Source organism: Ammodytes marinus (assembly GCF_949987685.1).
Source record: "Ammodytes marinus genome assembly, chromosome: 14".
In the NCBI taxonomy this organism is placed as follows: Eukaryota; Metazoa; Chordata; class Actinopteri; order Uranoscopiformes; family Ammodytidae; genus Ammodytes; species Ammodytes marinus.
In genome coordinates, this window is record NC_137218.1 from 12378336 (window position 1) to 12394006 (window position 15671).

The following is a 15671-nucleotide window of genomic DNA, read 5'->3' on the forward strand; positions in this document are numbered from 1 at the left end:
ACACTTTGATACAATGTAAAATAGTCAGTGTACATCTTGTATAACAGTGTAAATTTACAGTACTGTCCCCTCAAAATAACTCGACACACAGCCATTTATGTCTAAACTGCTGGCAACAAAAGTGAGTACACCCCTAAGTGAAAATGGCCAAATTGGGCCAAAGTGTCAATATTTTGTGTGGCCACCATTATTATCCAGCACTGCCTTAACCCTCTTGGGCATGGAGTTCACTAGAGCTTCACAGGTTGCCACTGGAATCCTCTTCCACTCATTCATGACGACATCACGGAGATGGTGGATATTAGAAACCTTGCGCTCATCCACCTTCCGTTTGAGGATGCCCCACAGATGCTCAATAGGGTTTAGGTCTGGATACATGCTTGGCCAGTCCATAACCTTTACCCTCAGCTTCTTTAGCAAGGCAGTGGTCGTCTTGGAGGTGTGTTTGGGGTCGTTATCATGTTGCAATACTGCACTGCACAGCTGCACAATTTGAGATGTTATTACAAATCTGCATCCAGATCATAGTCGAGATTTCCAAAACTCTGGTAGAAAACAGGTAAACTGTAACAAAGTATCTAGTGTTTACGAGTTACGGCAAGTTCCCTTCCTGTGTGTGTAGCTTTGATGATGAGGCTGCTAACTGCTTCACATTTGGACTGTCAGAATCTAGATTTGGTATTTGCTATAAAAAAATGTTTTAAATTGTTTGCTATGATACAGCAAGTGTGTTGAAGGTGAATGGGCTGTGCTACAGCTGGGCAATTATGAAGAAAAAAACAAAGGCTAGACAACCTTATTTGATATTTTTAGCTTCAGGAAAATCGAGTTGCATTGTAAATTGTCAAATTGTTTAGGTAATGTCCAACACATTGGACTTCAATTAATTGCAACAGGAACTAATAGTGGAGCTATATATATATATATATATTTATATATATATATATATATATATATATATATATATATATATATATATATATATATATATATATATATTCATTATTCTGGAAGACTTAATCTTTACATTACAATAATTATGCAATACAATGAATTTATATTGCCTAGCACCATGTTGTGCTATATTTCTATCTTTTAGACATTCAGAAGGCTTAGTGTGGGAGTTCGGCCGATGCTTTGACTAAAAGTCCTTGCAGGGAAAGTTTTATTGCAATACGCTGACACAGCCCTTTTTAGAATGAATAAACTTCATTCGCAATCTCAATACACTGTGTACTAATTCAGTAGAGAAGACACACACACGCACACACACACACGCACACACTCACTCACGCACACACACACACACCCGCACACACACACGCAACAGGACTCCTGCCAAAACCTAATGATCCACAGACAGTTAGGATTAAATATATTTACTGTTCTGCTCACCAGTCAAACCAAATAAAAAATGACTTGTATCTAGACCCATTCACTTCAGCTTGGAGCGAGTGAACTGAACTGAAGCCAATATTAAATTGACATGATATATAATAAACAAAGTGAGACCAGCCAACTAAAACAGACACTGAGCATATCTTCCATATGAAGTGTTTCTCATTAAAAAAAAGTTATACTTGTTTGCATTCTCATCAACATCCTGCTCCAATCTCATACCGGAGTAGCCCTTTAACTAGTAAGATAGCAAAGTCAATACATTTTACATTTATAGTGTCCAAAACAAAGGCTCTGCACCTTTAAAACCTTTCAAATAAAAAAATGCAGATAAGATTATTTTACACACGAGATCTGTGACATATTTTATTAATTTTTTTCTTTGCAGTAAAGTATATTGTGAGGAACCTAAACAATGGCACTCTTTAACCAAAGGTGATTTGTTGATTTAATTAGCTAAAATATTTTTTGCAGAATCAATGTTTTAATTGTAACGTTTGCAGCAAACATCTGCTAAATCATTGACTTTAACTGTGAAGAGCCACCTCTGGTATGCAAGTAGTCACAAATCACAAGTTTCCACGAGGTAGTTCCAGGGGGATCCCTGAGGAAACCACACAGTGCTCCAACAAATGCTGGTAAAAATTAGAAAATATTTGGACTCCACTGCTACCAGTAAAACACATACAACCAGTGTGTGTTAATAGGCCCTATGAATGTTTTAGTTTTTCCAGCACCAAATCTCTGGAACAAACTCCCAGAAAACTTGAGGTCTGCTGCAACTCTCAGCTCTTTTAAATCAAGTCAGACTTTTCTGTTTCCATTTTAACCTGTAATTTTTATTTTATTTAAATGTTCTATTTCTATTCATTCGCTTTTAAATGTTTTATTCATTCGCTTTTCTAATGTGTATCATGTATTTTAATCTTGACCCTGTAAAGCACTTTGAATGGCCTTGTGTCTGAATTGTGTGATATAAATAAACTTGCCTTGCCTTGCCTTGTAACCACACATTACTAACTTCATGCTATGCCTTACCTGCAGACGCTGCAGATGAAGCAGTGTGGGTGGTAGGTCCTCCCCAGGGCAGACACCACCTCTCCAGTGATGTACTGGTCACAGCTGTCACACTGTGTCCCGTGGAGCCGCTGGTAGTCCTCAGTGCAGATGTACTCTCCAGAGTGGTGGAAGAAACCAGAGTGCACCAGGTCACAGCCACACACTGCACAGGGAGGAACAACTCAATCAGATTACTTTGTTTTAATCTAACAAAATGAGAGAGCAGAATGAGCAAACAAACAAGAAAACAAACAAAAGCAAACTGTGGAGCATGTAGTCACTTTGTGGCAAGGGTTGATAGGAACTCTTTTCTCAATACAAAAAAAAAAGATCTTCAGGGCAAAATCTCAATTATGTATTTTGGATTATTAGGACATGAGCTTTGCAGGCTGTAAAGGTCAGCTCTATACCCCTCTGAGTTGACTCTTTCAGGAGTTTTTTTCAACTCTGGCTCACAGTGACAGTAACAGTGAGCCAGACTTCTCTATATGGTCATGTCGCTGCACACACAGCACTGTGCGTTTCTTCAAGGCACTTCACACAGGACGGTTTTCTGAACTTGGGCCAGTAAGAAACCGGATAAGGGGCGAAAACGTCTGGAAAAGGACGGCGCTGTTTGTTTATTTCAAACTTTAATCATAAAGACATGGATAGACAGTTGGAAAACTACACAGTGTTCTCAGGGAAGAGAGAGGGTGATTCTAGAATACCTCCGGAGTTTACCGTGCCGACGCCTACCATGTCTAGATGCTCTACAGGAGTCTAACGAAAAAACTGATTGCTGAAAATGAGTATCATATGTCTTCTTTAGGGGGTAGTTTCAGGGGTGGAGTTGTGGAGAGTGCAATCTGTTGTCCTTTTTTTGACCTCTAAAAGGGGTTAACACTCTAATCTGGTTTTGGGGATTAACCATCTAATCTGTTAATTTATACAGTATGTTATGGTGGTCTGTGTATTCAAAGATTCAGTAGATTATTTTTATATATACAGTATATATATATATATATATATATATATATATATATATAAATTTGCATGTGTCCAATCATGTTTTCCAGCGTTTGTGACCAGGTGCACACAGATATGAATACTTTTATATGTACTCACAGAGGCATGGTTGTGCGACAGAAAGGGACGCGGGAGTGCACACAGACACGCACACTGTGTTTACTACATGTACTGACAGCATGATGCATGGCTTTTATTTAGCAAAATGCAAAAGTCCTTCAGCCAAATGATTGCTACTGGTCCAGCTGTGACGTGGGTGAGGAGGCTTTTGCTGAGCTGGTTGGTTTAACCGTTTAAAACTTACTCCCACCTCCCATCAGCTGTTTTTATTTTATTTGAGAACAGTATGGGCCAGTCGTTTTCACATGTGCCCCCCAAAGGTGAACTGAATCAGCCAGCTATACAGACACGGCACCATGATAGAACCTGGTTGTACTGTACTGTACTGTACATCCAAAAGGAAGCTAAAGGATCAAGATCTTCGACTGCATGAATTAAACGTCTGCTTGGTAATTAAGCTAATGGCTCTAAACCCAGTGGGGCAAGAGAATCCGATCTGATCTGAGCAAGTGTGTTAAGTGGCTCAGACAGAGGGAGAGAGAGAGAGAGAGAGAGAGAGAGAGAGAGACATAATGTAGAATAAAGCAAGCAGTCTAGCTGCCTTAATGTATTTGTCTATCGTAGCCAACCCAAAGACGGTAAAGCAACATGTGCGTCGTTTTCAAAGTCTTTCTTGACATAAGCCTGTATCCAAACACACAGATTATTCGATTTTCATTTAGAGAGAAATATTTTGAAAAGGCTTTTCATGGTAACTTTCAATTCCCCTTTAAAAAGAATAATCTTGTAATATTATGTCATTGCATTGCTGATCACTGGAATGCCTGCAATTACGTAATGACCGCTGGCCATAAAACATTGGCCTTTTGGCCAAGAGCCACATGATAGTAAACATTGCAGGCGGATTGCTGTAAAGCAGTGGTTCTCAATTATTTTCTGTCATGCCCCCCCAAGGGGACAGCAATATGTTTTCATAAAAATAAAAATAAAACTCTGGGAGATAGGAGCATAAAAATGTAATGCTGCTTCTCCATGTTTGGTTTTGACCCTGTGGACAGTGAGCAGACCTTTCCCATTTGATCTTAAAGGTCTGGACATGTGCAAAAAACGGAGCAGCGGATAAGAAATGTATTTTTGGCCCTCAACCATTTAATGCTTTATAAACCAAAAGCAGAATTTTTAAGTCAGTGTAAAGAGATGTGAGAACTGGCAGTGTATCTCTCCTGATCCTGAGGACTCCAGCACAGCGTACAGTCTACAGAATGCATTTAAACTAAAGTCCAAAGTTTTTACCTGCATGGCACAGATCTGATAGTGTGTTTGCAGTATTCATGTCAAGCGTCTAAGTATGTCCCTTACCAACACAAATATGATGCTTCTGTTGTTGTCCGCAAACAAGTTAGGCTTGATAAATGTCTCATAACTGACTTATCATCTTAAACATCAGTTAGTTTACAGATGCTGAAATCAATGTATTCATATAGGGGAAAAATTATGATATCATTCTTGATCACGACAACAAATATTTTGAGTGTTTTTGTTCCTCTGACTCTCATCTTATATTCTTGTCATGGGAGAGCTGCTGTCGCACAAGTATTAAAATGCCAGCCTGACCTTTATCCGTCTGGCTGAGTTATAGCTTCTGTGGCTGCTGTATACATATACTGTGTACCTAAACACACACACGCTCATGTATGCTATATGTCTAGTTTATAAGTAAAAAATGCATGTCCAAAAAATTTTACACTATCCAATTTGATTCAAAAGCCATTGCAGGTGGACACATATGAAGAGGAATCACTGGAGATGCAGTTATGCGGTGACAACATGATATATGCAAACTGTATACAGATGCTCTCTTTCTCCCTGTTACCCACAGACACACACTTAAGGATGAGCGCTGTTTCCTTCTCACCCGGCTGATAGCATTCACACATTCATCACTGTCTAAATAAAAGGCTATTAAGAAGTGGGAGAAAACACCAAAGAGGGAAGCTGTCAAGGCTTGGCTTCTCTGGAGAGACCTCAGCTGTATTTGGATTTCAGATGGGAGGCCATTTTACAAAATTATCCTCACAGAATAAGGTCCAAGTGTAATTATGTACACTGGCTGTGCTTGTTGATAACCTTTAAATAATTAATCACGGATTTAACTAGCATAACTATCAGGTCGTATTTGAGTATATTTTTGCTACATTCTGCTACTCGCTGGATCGTGTTCAGGCTTTTTTGCTGGTGTATTTTATACCAGATGGTAAACATGGAATGCATTATCCCTTATAAACACCGGAATGTTAGCAGTGTCAGAAATGTTAGCATGCTGACGTTAGCATTCTGAAGTACAGCTTCACAGAGCTGCTAGTTTGGCTGTAGACTCTGTTTTGCTGTCAGTGCATCATTATTAGATTGACAATGGCCCATTTTAGGTCTCAGTACTGAAATGTTACTTAAATACAGATGAACAATGAGCACAGCAGATACAATGCAAAGGCTTTTTCCCCTTTAATCAGGGAAATAAATGGAAAAGGATACAACCCAACATATCAAGCGTTGTGATTTCTAATAACATGACACCAATTACTACATGCACTACTGCAAAAAGTTATGTTTGTTTAGATCAAGTAGGATGCAGAGAAGCACGCAATATGGGAATGAGGTCACAACCAAATTGCTCCCAAAACCTTTCAACCTGACAGGATTTACATCAAAAGTGTGTCCGAGCCTAACTAATTCACTTAAGCTATAAGTTTTAATTTTGCGGATTTACAGCGTATATAAGTAGTAAATGCCAAAGCAGAGAACTACCAGAATTTAAATGAGTATGCGCCTGCCTGCAACCATCCATTATTCGCTCTCTGTCACATGACATTTGAGTCTGTCAGGGGCAGTCAGGACAAATCTTCCCGCTGCCAGCTCAACTTGCTGACTGAAGCATAATGTTCAAAGAGGCCAAAGACCTGTCAGACGCCTCCATGCCAGACCCATCAAAAGCTCTTATGACCTTCACCCTGACCTCTCCCTGACCCCACCTGTTGCCCCCCGGACTCTGGAGCATTTCTACATTTAGTCTCTTCTCTGTGCTGAAAGAACCTGACAGCTCCCATATACTGTGCTTTAGACCTATTGTACATGCGTGTAGCGCTTTAAGATCACCTCAAGTAAGTTTCATTCATGCAAAACTGTATTATATCCAAGTGAATTCAACCTCCACTAGTGATGATCGTATCTGGTGGCATAGACAACAGTGTTTTTGCGACTGTCTCCAACCATCTGAAGATTGATCCAGCTTTCACCCTGCCTCATTGGGGATATTGACACCAGTCACCCTGGGTGCAAGTCTGCTGAGGGGTGTATTCTCACCAGACAGGAATGACGATCAAAAGAGATTTCACACATCACATGCACAGGATATAATGAAATTAACGAAAATTGTTAATTGGTGAGCTGCCATAAAAATAATTGCTGCAACTGAGCCATTGTTATTAGTTCCACCTGTGCTTCTCCAGCTGTCAAAATGTCTGCAGTAAATAAAGACCCCCTCATTTTGTTTCGGCTTTCAAAGAAAGACAAACCAGCAACGTTTTTGTAGCACATGGCAGCACAGGCTAGGGACATTATTAGGACATTATTTTTCCAACATCTTTCAATTGTGCCGCAATGTTGTTGCAAGAAAGATAAATTGATTATTAAGGCCTGGATATTTCACAATGTATGGTTTTTAAATGGTAGATTTTCTATGTCTAGAAAAAATTGCTTTTTTCAAAGAACTAACCATCTTGTACTGATATACGAAGAATGAGGCTTGTTCTAAAAAAATGCATTTCAGTTGACAAATAAAATAAATGGAAATTAATAAATAGATAAAATCATGTTCAAAGCACTTTGTATTCCAATGTTTATCTACTTTCAACAGCCTCCTACTTTGCGTCCCTTATGCACATTGGGGGGCAGGTTCAGCGGCAGTTCATCGGAGGCACTGAAGAATTTAAATACTTTTCTTCAACATCCGTTAACAGTGTTTTGCTGCCTATTAAATAGAAATGCTTAAGGTCTGTACACACACACGTACACAAATACACACAAATAGGCAGAAAGACAACCGATAAAGATTTCTTTGTTTACTGCTGGCGGCACAAGCAAAGCGAAAAAGGAAAAAATACATTTTCAAAAGGGGGGGATATAAATGAAGATGGATGTGAGGAACTAGAACTCCTTGAGGCCTGATACACATGTTGACTGTCTCATTTTTCTGATTTAGCTTCTGGATACACACAACAAAAAAGCAGAAAGCGTGCACAAAGGCTCACAAATTCAGCAGCATACTGACCCCCAGTGCGAATACACACACAAAAGAGCGCTACGCAGCTGAGCTGATACAGCGTTTAATGCTTTATGATTTGACCTTGAAGTCTCTTCTGAAGAAGAGAGCTAGGCCATCCGTGACTGTCTGTACGGCAGAGCGTGCACCAGCGCTGATAAAAATGCACTGAATCTCGCTTCTGGTATATGCTTTGTTTCTAAAACAAAGTGGGTCAGGCTTTCCAGTGGGCTTAGCTATGTAGAGAGAATCACACAAGTCTGTTTTATATTCGCTTGAGAAGGTGAAGGACCCGGCCTTTGTACTGTACAATCCATCCAAATTAAATAAGGGAGCTCCAGGACCAGTTGTACATCACCTTCAAGCAGAGACTTTTTAAAAGCTAGAGTCAGTAATGCTGGAGAACGCGGGTTGTCAAAATCACTTGTTTGTCAAAATCAGTGAATATCTCCCCGTGATCCCTAACCTGTCCGTTCTGGACAGGCTAGGCTCTGTAAACTGGTATGTAAACAAAGGAGAATGTTAACAAAGGGGCCCACCGTAGCTAGCAACATACCAGTTTACAGAGCCTAGGCTGTGTATTAACACCAAATTTTGTTTCAGTGCACACACAGAATGGACCGGTAGTGAATTGTGAGGAGATATTCACTGATTTTGACAAAAAGTGATTATGACAACAAGCGTTCTCCAGAATCGACTGACTCCACCTAAATGTTTCAATGTACACAGGAAATCGGTGTAGCGGTCCTTTCTTCCAGTAATGAGTCTGACTGATATATTTCTTCAGAGAAAGGTAAGCAGAGAACAAAATGAATGGATGAGGATGTGAAGGGAGGGAGAGAGGGGCCCAGGGGAGGTTTCAATGAGGCTATCGATCTGTCCATCCAACGCACGTCTGCCGTCCTGTCACTGTCTTTCCTCATGCAGTCGCATCATCAACGCCGGATGGATTTCTTGTGATCAGGACGAACGGACGGGTGAAAGAGGAGCGGGGGAGGGGGTTAACATTAATCAGTTAAATTGAGGAGCAACACTTGCATATTTGCATAACCAGCAGTTCACATAAATAATATTACAAAACCCTGGCATCGTTTGCTTTAAAAGGAGGGCAACTTTATGAGTGTGATCCATATTTTATGAGGGGTTTTATGGGAGCAGAAGGATATTATTTGGAGGTTTTGCATTTCTCTTATGAGTGATCAGCCTTGTTGAAATCTTCATTAGTGTGTAGCTATACATTGTTTGCTTTGTTCTCGTCGCTCAAACAGAAACAAGTTTTAGTGGTAAATTCAACAGTTTGAATCCTGCGATGAACATGTGGTATTGTAGTAGCAGCTTGTATGGTGGGTGGATTTATTAATATAAAAAATGAAGGAAAAGGGCATCCAATTTGACATGCTGTAGATTTAAAGCTGCTGAAGATATCAAGGCTGTTGGGAGAAATGATCATACCGACCCTGAGGCGATAACGTTGTCTTCTCTACCATCAGGGATTTTATACCCTGACTGACATCTGACACAAAGAGCCGATCTTGTCTGATTATTCACCCACCTTTGCATCTACAGCAACGCCCCGCAATACCTCAAAGACCTCCTTACCCCTCACTCATCCACCCGTAACCTTCGGTCTCAAAGTACCAACCTCCTCCATCAGCCCCGCACACGACTCCGCACCATGGGAGACCGAGCTTTCTGCTTCGCTGCCCCCCACATCTGGAACTCCCTCCCTGAACACCTACGACAACCCCAGTCTGTGGTCACCTTTAAAAAAGGGCTTAAAACTTTTTTGTTTAGACAGGTTTTCCTAGGTCGTCCCTAGTTGTTCTTTTCTCTCTCTGCTATTTAATCTCTTTTAGCTGTTTTATCTACTACTGATTTTAACGTGTCTGATTTTATTTTCTCTTAGTCTTTTGTTTATTTTGTTTCTGGTTTCTGTAGCACTTTGAGATTCTTTATGAAAAGTGCTTTACAAATAAAATTTATTATTATTATTATTATTATTAATTGATAAAAAACGATATTTCTTGACAAATATATCAATATTAAGATATTAAATGTTATATAATGAGTCTATTAACATCGCTGAAATGCTAAAATGCTAAAATGTTAATGTTAAATAGGTAATCATCACCATTCTGAAGTCAATAGGATTTATGAACATGTTGACCAAGCAACTTTGGCTAAAAACATTACCTCAGTTCATTGTCATTGAATCATATACCCACACCAAGTTCTCATTGTAGTTTTATTGAAGGATACAAATTTAAGCCCATACCACCTACATTTGTGACTTCAGCATCCCATAAAATAAATCACAATCAAATGGACAAACACACAGGGTCGCTGTCTTTATCTCTCTCCACTCATGTGTTGCTTCTACTCATTTATCTCAAAACCCCTCTCTATTCTCTTCTCAATCCTATTTTGTTTTTCAATCCTAAACAGCCACGCTTCGAGGGAGGCTACACCGTTAGCATACAAATTCTCATTTTAACCATTTGTAACCATTTGACATACATGAGACATGGCTACAAACAGAACCTGAGACAAGATATAATGAGCAGAAGAAAAACAAAAAGCTGACCATCTGATTGTAGGATACATTCACTGTGGCGTTCTTAAATTTCACCTTTTTGTTTCTGGTGACATTTATTGCTTCTATGTGACAGGATAATTTTTCTTACATAATAAAGCTTGTTATTGACTTGGATCCCAGTATATTGTCATATTTATGTCAGATTTCAGTTTATATACCAGTGAGACACAAGCTATCACTTATTCAATTGTGCTGGTTCCTTCTTGTCTGAGAACTGGAAATTATTTAATATTTAATTATGCTAACTGATGTGGGTGCACATGGAAACAAATGCATCTTTCCGCGATTTAATAAAATAAAGAAATACAAATTAACATTGTGTATGTGAGTGTGTGAGTGGAGAATGGAAGAGGATGTGATATGAACATACGTGTGCATGTGAAGAGGGGTTACTGTGCACTGGATATATGGAGGTGTGTCTGTCTGTCTGTCTGTCTGGGTCTATGTGTGTGTGTGTCTTTTTACCTTGGCAGGTGAAGCAGTGAACATGGAAGTGTGTGTTTTTGACGCGCACCACCTCCCCGCGACACACCTCCCCACAGCGCTCGCACACTATGGGCGAACGACCGCGGCTGGGTAGAGGAGAGCTGCTGCTGCTGCTGTTGTTGTTGTTTCCTTCATAAAGACCAGACTGGTACTGAACTGTGGAGAGGAGAGAAAAAAAACATTATTATCACTTATCACTTATCATTTTAAGGCCCTATACCCATTGACTTGATTTCAGATCAAACATCTGATCAAGGTGAAATAAGAAAATGTGGGAGGAACGCCACCTAAAAGCACGGGTCGGGAACCTGCAAGTGCGTGACAGAACACTACACCCAAAATGTGTAACGAATCAGCAGTTGCTCAGGTTTGTCGTACATGTGTAAAGAAGAAACACACCAGATTGAAAAGTTGACAAAATATTAATCTAAAAAGGTGCCACGGGGAACATTTAAAAATATCTCTAAAACAGTCTCATTTTCCCTCTGATGATCATAAATGACATGTAAAAGGAAACAAGACCATCAGCGCAAAGAATGCTATTCTTTCTTTCTTTTTTGTCTCTGTCATGGGTACGCTCACTCAGGAACTGCAGCTGGCGTAGTATAAAGACTATAAAGACATACTGAAAAGTTCCCCGGAGCACGATCCAGTCTTAAAAGACACTTTTTTGTAAATGGCACACAAGCACTGTGGCAACCAATTCTGGAGGGTCAATGAGACAAAAAACACAATGAAAATGATACAGAATAAAAAATTAAAATAAAAACATAAAGGGCAGATATACAGACACGTAAACATAATCACAGACACTCTCGACTGAAGGTTCAGGTGGGGGCAAAGAAAGCTTAGAGAGAAAGGCTTAAGTAGTAGTAATGGCTCCTGGAAAGTCTGTTACTGTGCCAGGGAGATCAGCACGACTTACAACCATTCATTACAAGGGTTATGGCCTTAGAGACAGGCACACAGGCCAACGTTGAAAAGACATGCTTACAGTATTACAGTAGTAGCAAGACATCTGAAACTTCAGTATGTTATATACAGATATGTACAGCATTACAAATTTGATGCAGTCTACAAGTTCATACTATTGTTGCAATATGACATAAATTTCCATTAATGTATCAAATTTTTAGACATATTCATCACAAATTTGCATTTTATATTGTAACCAGTGCTTATGATACTATTGAAATATACATGCAGAGGACATTACAGACACACAAACCCTATGAGAGACATGAAAAGGGCACAGCGGGATTAAACCTCTTTTATCCTCGCTTATGAAACTGGCCAAATCCCTCTTAGACAAGAGACACAAGTCCTTTCTTTTACTCAGAAACAACACACAAACAAAACGAATACAACATATAAACAACACACAAAGTAATACATTCAGTCTCTCTGTGTCACACACACACACACACACACACACACAGGCATGCGTACGTGCACACACATGTATACACACTCAAACTGCTCTGTCTGTCATGGTAGGACAAAAAAACTAAAAGGACAGCGGAGTGAATATATTTCACTAACTGACGGCATATTTGATCAATATTGATTTGTGACAGTCAGCTGCACTCTGCAACAATCTGAGCAGTTAACAGTTCTACTGTATATCACACAACTGAGTTAAATTACAGTTAATGTTGCTGCATCCTAGAGTATTATACAATTCTAGTGCACACACACACACACACACACACACACACACACACACACAACATGCTGGCAGGTTAAGCTGATGACAGCAGGAGATAGAGAGAGTAGTGGATCTATTAATGTTTTCAGCAGAAAATTTAAAAAGGTAAAACTGGGACAAAAATGTTTCCTAACAAAATGTATCTCCAGTGTGTGTGAGCATGTGTAGGTGTATGTCACCACAGAAGCTGGCATTGGTTCTGTAGCCAGATGGCACCACAAGGACTGGAACCACAGACACAGAAAGATCTGTGAGCCACCTGTGTGTGTGTGTGTGTGTGTGTGTGTGTGTGTGTGTGTGTGTGTGTGTGTGTGTGTGTGTGTGTGTGTGTGTGTGTGTGTGTGTGTGTGTGTGTGTGTGTGTCAGAGGGACTGAATGTGTTACTTTTTGTGTTGTTTATATGTTGTATTTGTTTTATTGATGGTCAAAAGCTTGTGCACATACAGTATGTGGTTCAGTGTTAGTTGAGGATACTGTATGGTGCGCATTGTATTGATAAGTGACCACCAGGTCATTTTCGTGTGCACAGACACACACTCTTTATAGGCTGTCATTGCTAACAGTGGTTCTCAATCTTTTTGGCATCTTCTGACCCCTTAAAGATAGCACATTTTGCTGCTCAAACAATGATTTTCCCATTCAGATGTTTCATATCTTTTGGTTAGGGGCGGAAATATTGTGTGTGGCAGAATTGTATTTACTATGCTTTCCAAATCAGACACCCTACAGATTCATGAGTGTACCTAACGAGTCAGCCAAAAGACAACCCTATTCTTTTCTGTGGGAGACCTTTGGGGTAACAGTTGCTCTCCTATACGCTGACATGGTCATAATAGTTTCACAGTGCAGCCTCACCGGAGCCTTTTAAAGGTTAAATATGTCCCTGAGGTGAGGGATATAAAACTAGTGCTGCTGTTAATGCTGCAGCTGCTTGGTGTCTAACTCTTAAAAAGCACTGTGTTGTATCATGTCTGCAGAGCCCACATCATTGATTTTTGGGATGTAGTGGTTTCACATTAATACAAACCTGCTTTAATGTGGTTCTATGTTTAGACACGGGGACATTTTAATATGTGCTTGTCTGGCACAGTGTCGAGCAAAGATGTGCTCTCTTGTCTTCCGGCTGTCAAAGAACAGCAGGCTTTGTTTCTTCTATATCTGAGCAGCTGTCACAGGCTTTTTTGGCTGTTGTACTTTTACTATTATTGATTCCAATTAACAAGTGATTCCTAAAAATATTTTCTGCTACAGAAGGACCAAAATGTAGGATGAGCATGAGCAATCTGACATGTTTGTAGAATGAAATGAACAGAATGATTGGATCACGTGTGACTATGGGAATGTCTTCAGTGTCAGAGGACCACAGAAACATATGATCAAACCACATGCATGTCTTTTGGCTGCAACACAAACTGACAATGATGAAAACACAGATGAGCAATGCTATCATCGAAACACAATATTAGCTCCTGTTTTTAACTTTCATTGACAGAGAGCTGGCTAATGACATAATGAAATACACTGACAATATGAGTTAGTGATCAATAACCTCAGTGAAGGGCTGTGTGCGTCTACTTCAGGTTAAACCCTCCCAGGACACTGCGCTATTGATCAGGCAGAAGAACCAAATACTCATGCCCACACATTCTCACATCCCTCAACACCCCAAATACACACACACACACATACACACACACACACACACACACACGCATGGCTTGCTTAGCTTACCATTTGTCGGTCCACTCATGGTTTGAAGTGGAAGTCCAACAGCTTGAATCCTCAGAGGACTGTTCCAATCAGTTCAGTGAAGCCTCCAAAAGCTCCAGATATGACCAAGCACTCCTGTCAACTCTCCCTCTTTCTCTTTCTCTCTCTCTCTCTCTCTCTCTCTCTCTCTCTCTCTCTCTCTCTCTCTCTCTCTCTCTCTCTCTCTCTCTCTCTCTCTCTCTCTCTCTCTCAAGCGGATTAGACCACCATACCCCTCCACTCTTCGTAAAGGCAGCCGGTAGTGGAATGAAATCGTAACTGACCGGTAGCATCCTCCTCCTCACGCCTTCAGCTTCAGCCTCTCCCCGCACTAACTAACTATCCCCAGGGGACGGCCTTCTGGTTCGGTGCGAAAGTGAAGTGGAGAGTGACTCCATCCCTTTCCAAACAGTCAGTGCGCTCCATAAGACGTCTGCCTGCCCGTGCATTCCTGTCTGAACGCTGGAAATGCTGGAGTTTCCCGAGGGTCTTGTCCGACTCGAAGCTGTCAGCGCATGTTTCGCAAGGCAGGACCATAGATAGGCAGGACCAGCTCCTCTCACGGTGAGAGTGCGCCGAATAGCGTACAATCCCTGAACTGTCTTCGGCTAAAGAGCACAGCCCACCCAATCAAAATTGATTTTTTTTAATTTTTTTTTTAGGTTGTCCAGACCCACTATCGGACGGACCTGTTCGTTCGCTGTCCAAGAAAATATCAAATACAATTCAGACAATTAATTAATACCAAAGAATATACCATTAGCATGCATTGCTTCTAATTGTATTATTGGGTGGGCAGGACAGCCTGCCTCCAAGTTACCCACCCCCGCTTATAGTGGTCACTGGTCAGCAGAGCCGGCCTGAGACATATGCGAAATAAGCGGTTGCTTAGGGTCCCGACAGCCAGGGGGGCCCCCCACCCAATTTTTTTATTTATTTTGTATTTATTTTTTTAGTTTGTGTGTTTGATATCAACATCATATTATGGAAATGTAAATTATCATACAAAAAAATGAATACAATATTTTGGTAGATAGTTAATAACATAATAATTGAATCAGTTCATCTGGGAGGTAATCCGAGGTTAATTGATCACGTCACGTTCACATACATGGCATGCACAGTGAGTATTGAGTTTATTTAAAAATATTTGATAATGGGGCTGCCCTCAGTTGCCCATGCACTGTGTATAGTCCATAGCCTATTTCTACCTTGTCTGTGGAAAAAAAGATAACTGGACAACAGAGTTCTTCTGCTTCGTTCCTCTCACTGCATTTAAATGAATTCAT

General features: G+C 40.3%; 1 protein-coding gene across 1 annotated transcript in view; it reads right to left on the minus strand.

Annotated features, from left to right (window-relative positions):
* Positions 1-14498, minus strand: part of LOC307260237 (actin-binding LIM protein 3-like) — a gene marked incomplete at its 3' end in the record, with an annotated part of 40796 nt that extends 26298 nt beyond the window's left edge. The window contains exons 1-3 of the mRNA XM_080040422.1: positions 14365-14498; positions 10905-11081; positions 2437-2620 (exon numbers count right to left, since the gene is read on the minus strand). Of these exons, the coding sequence (XP_079896548.1) occupies positions 2437-2620; positions 10905-11081; positions 14365-14383 (380 nt within the window). The 5' untranslated portion in view covers positions 14384-14498. The remainder of the gene's footprint in view (positions 1-2436; positions 2621-10904; positions 11082-14364) is intronic.
* Between the last annotated feature and the right edge of the window lie 1173 nt (positions 14499-15671).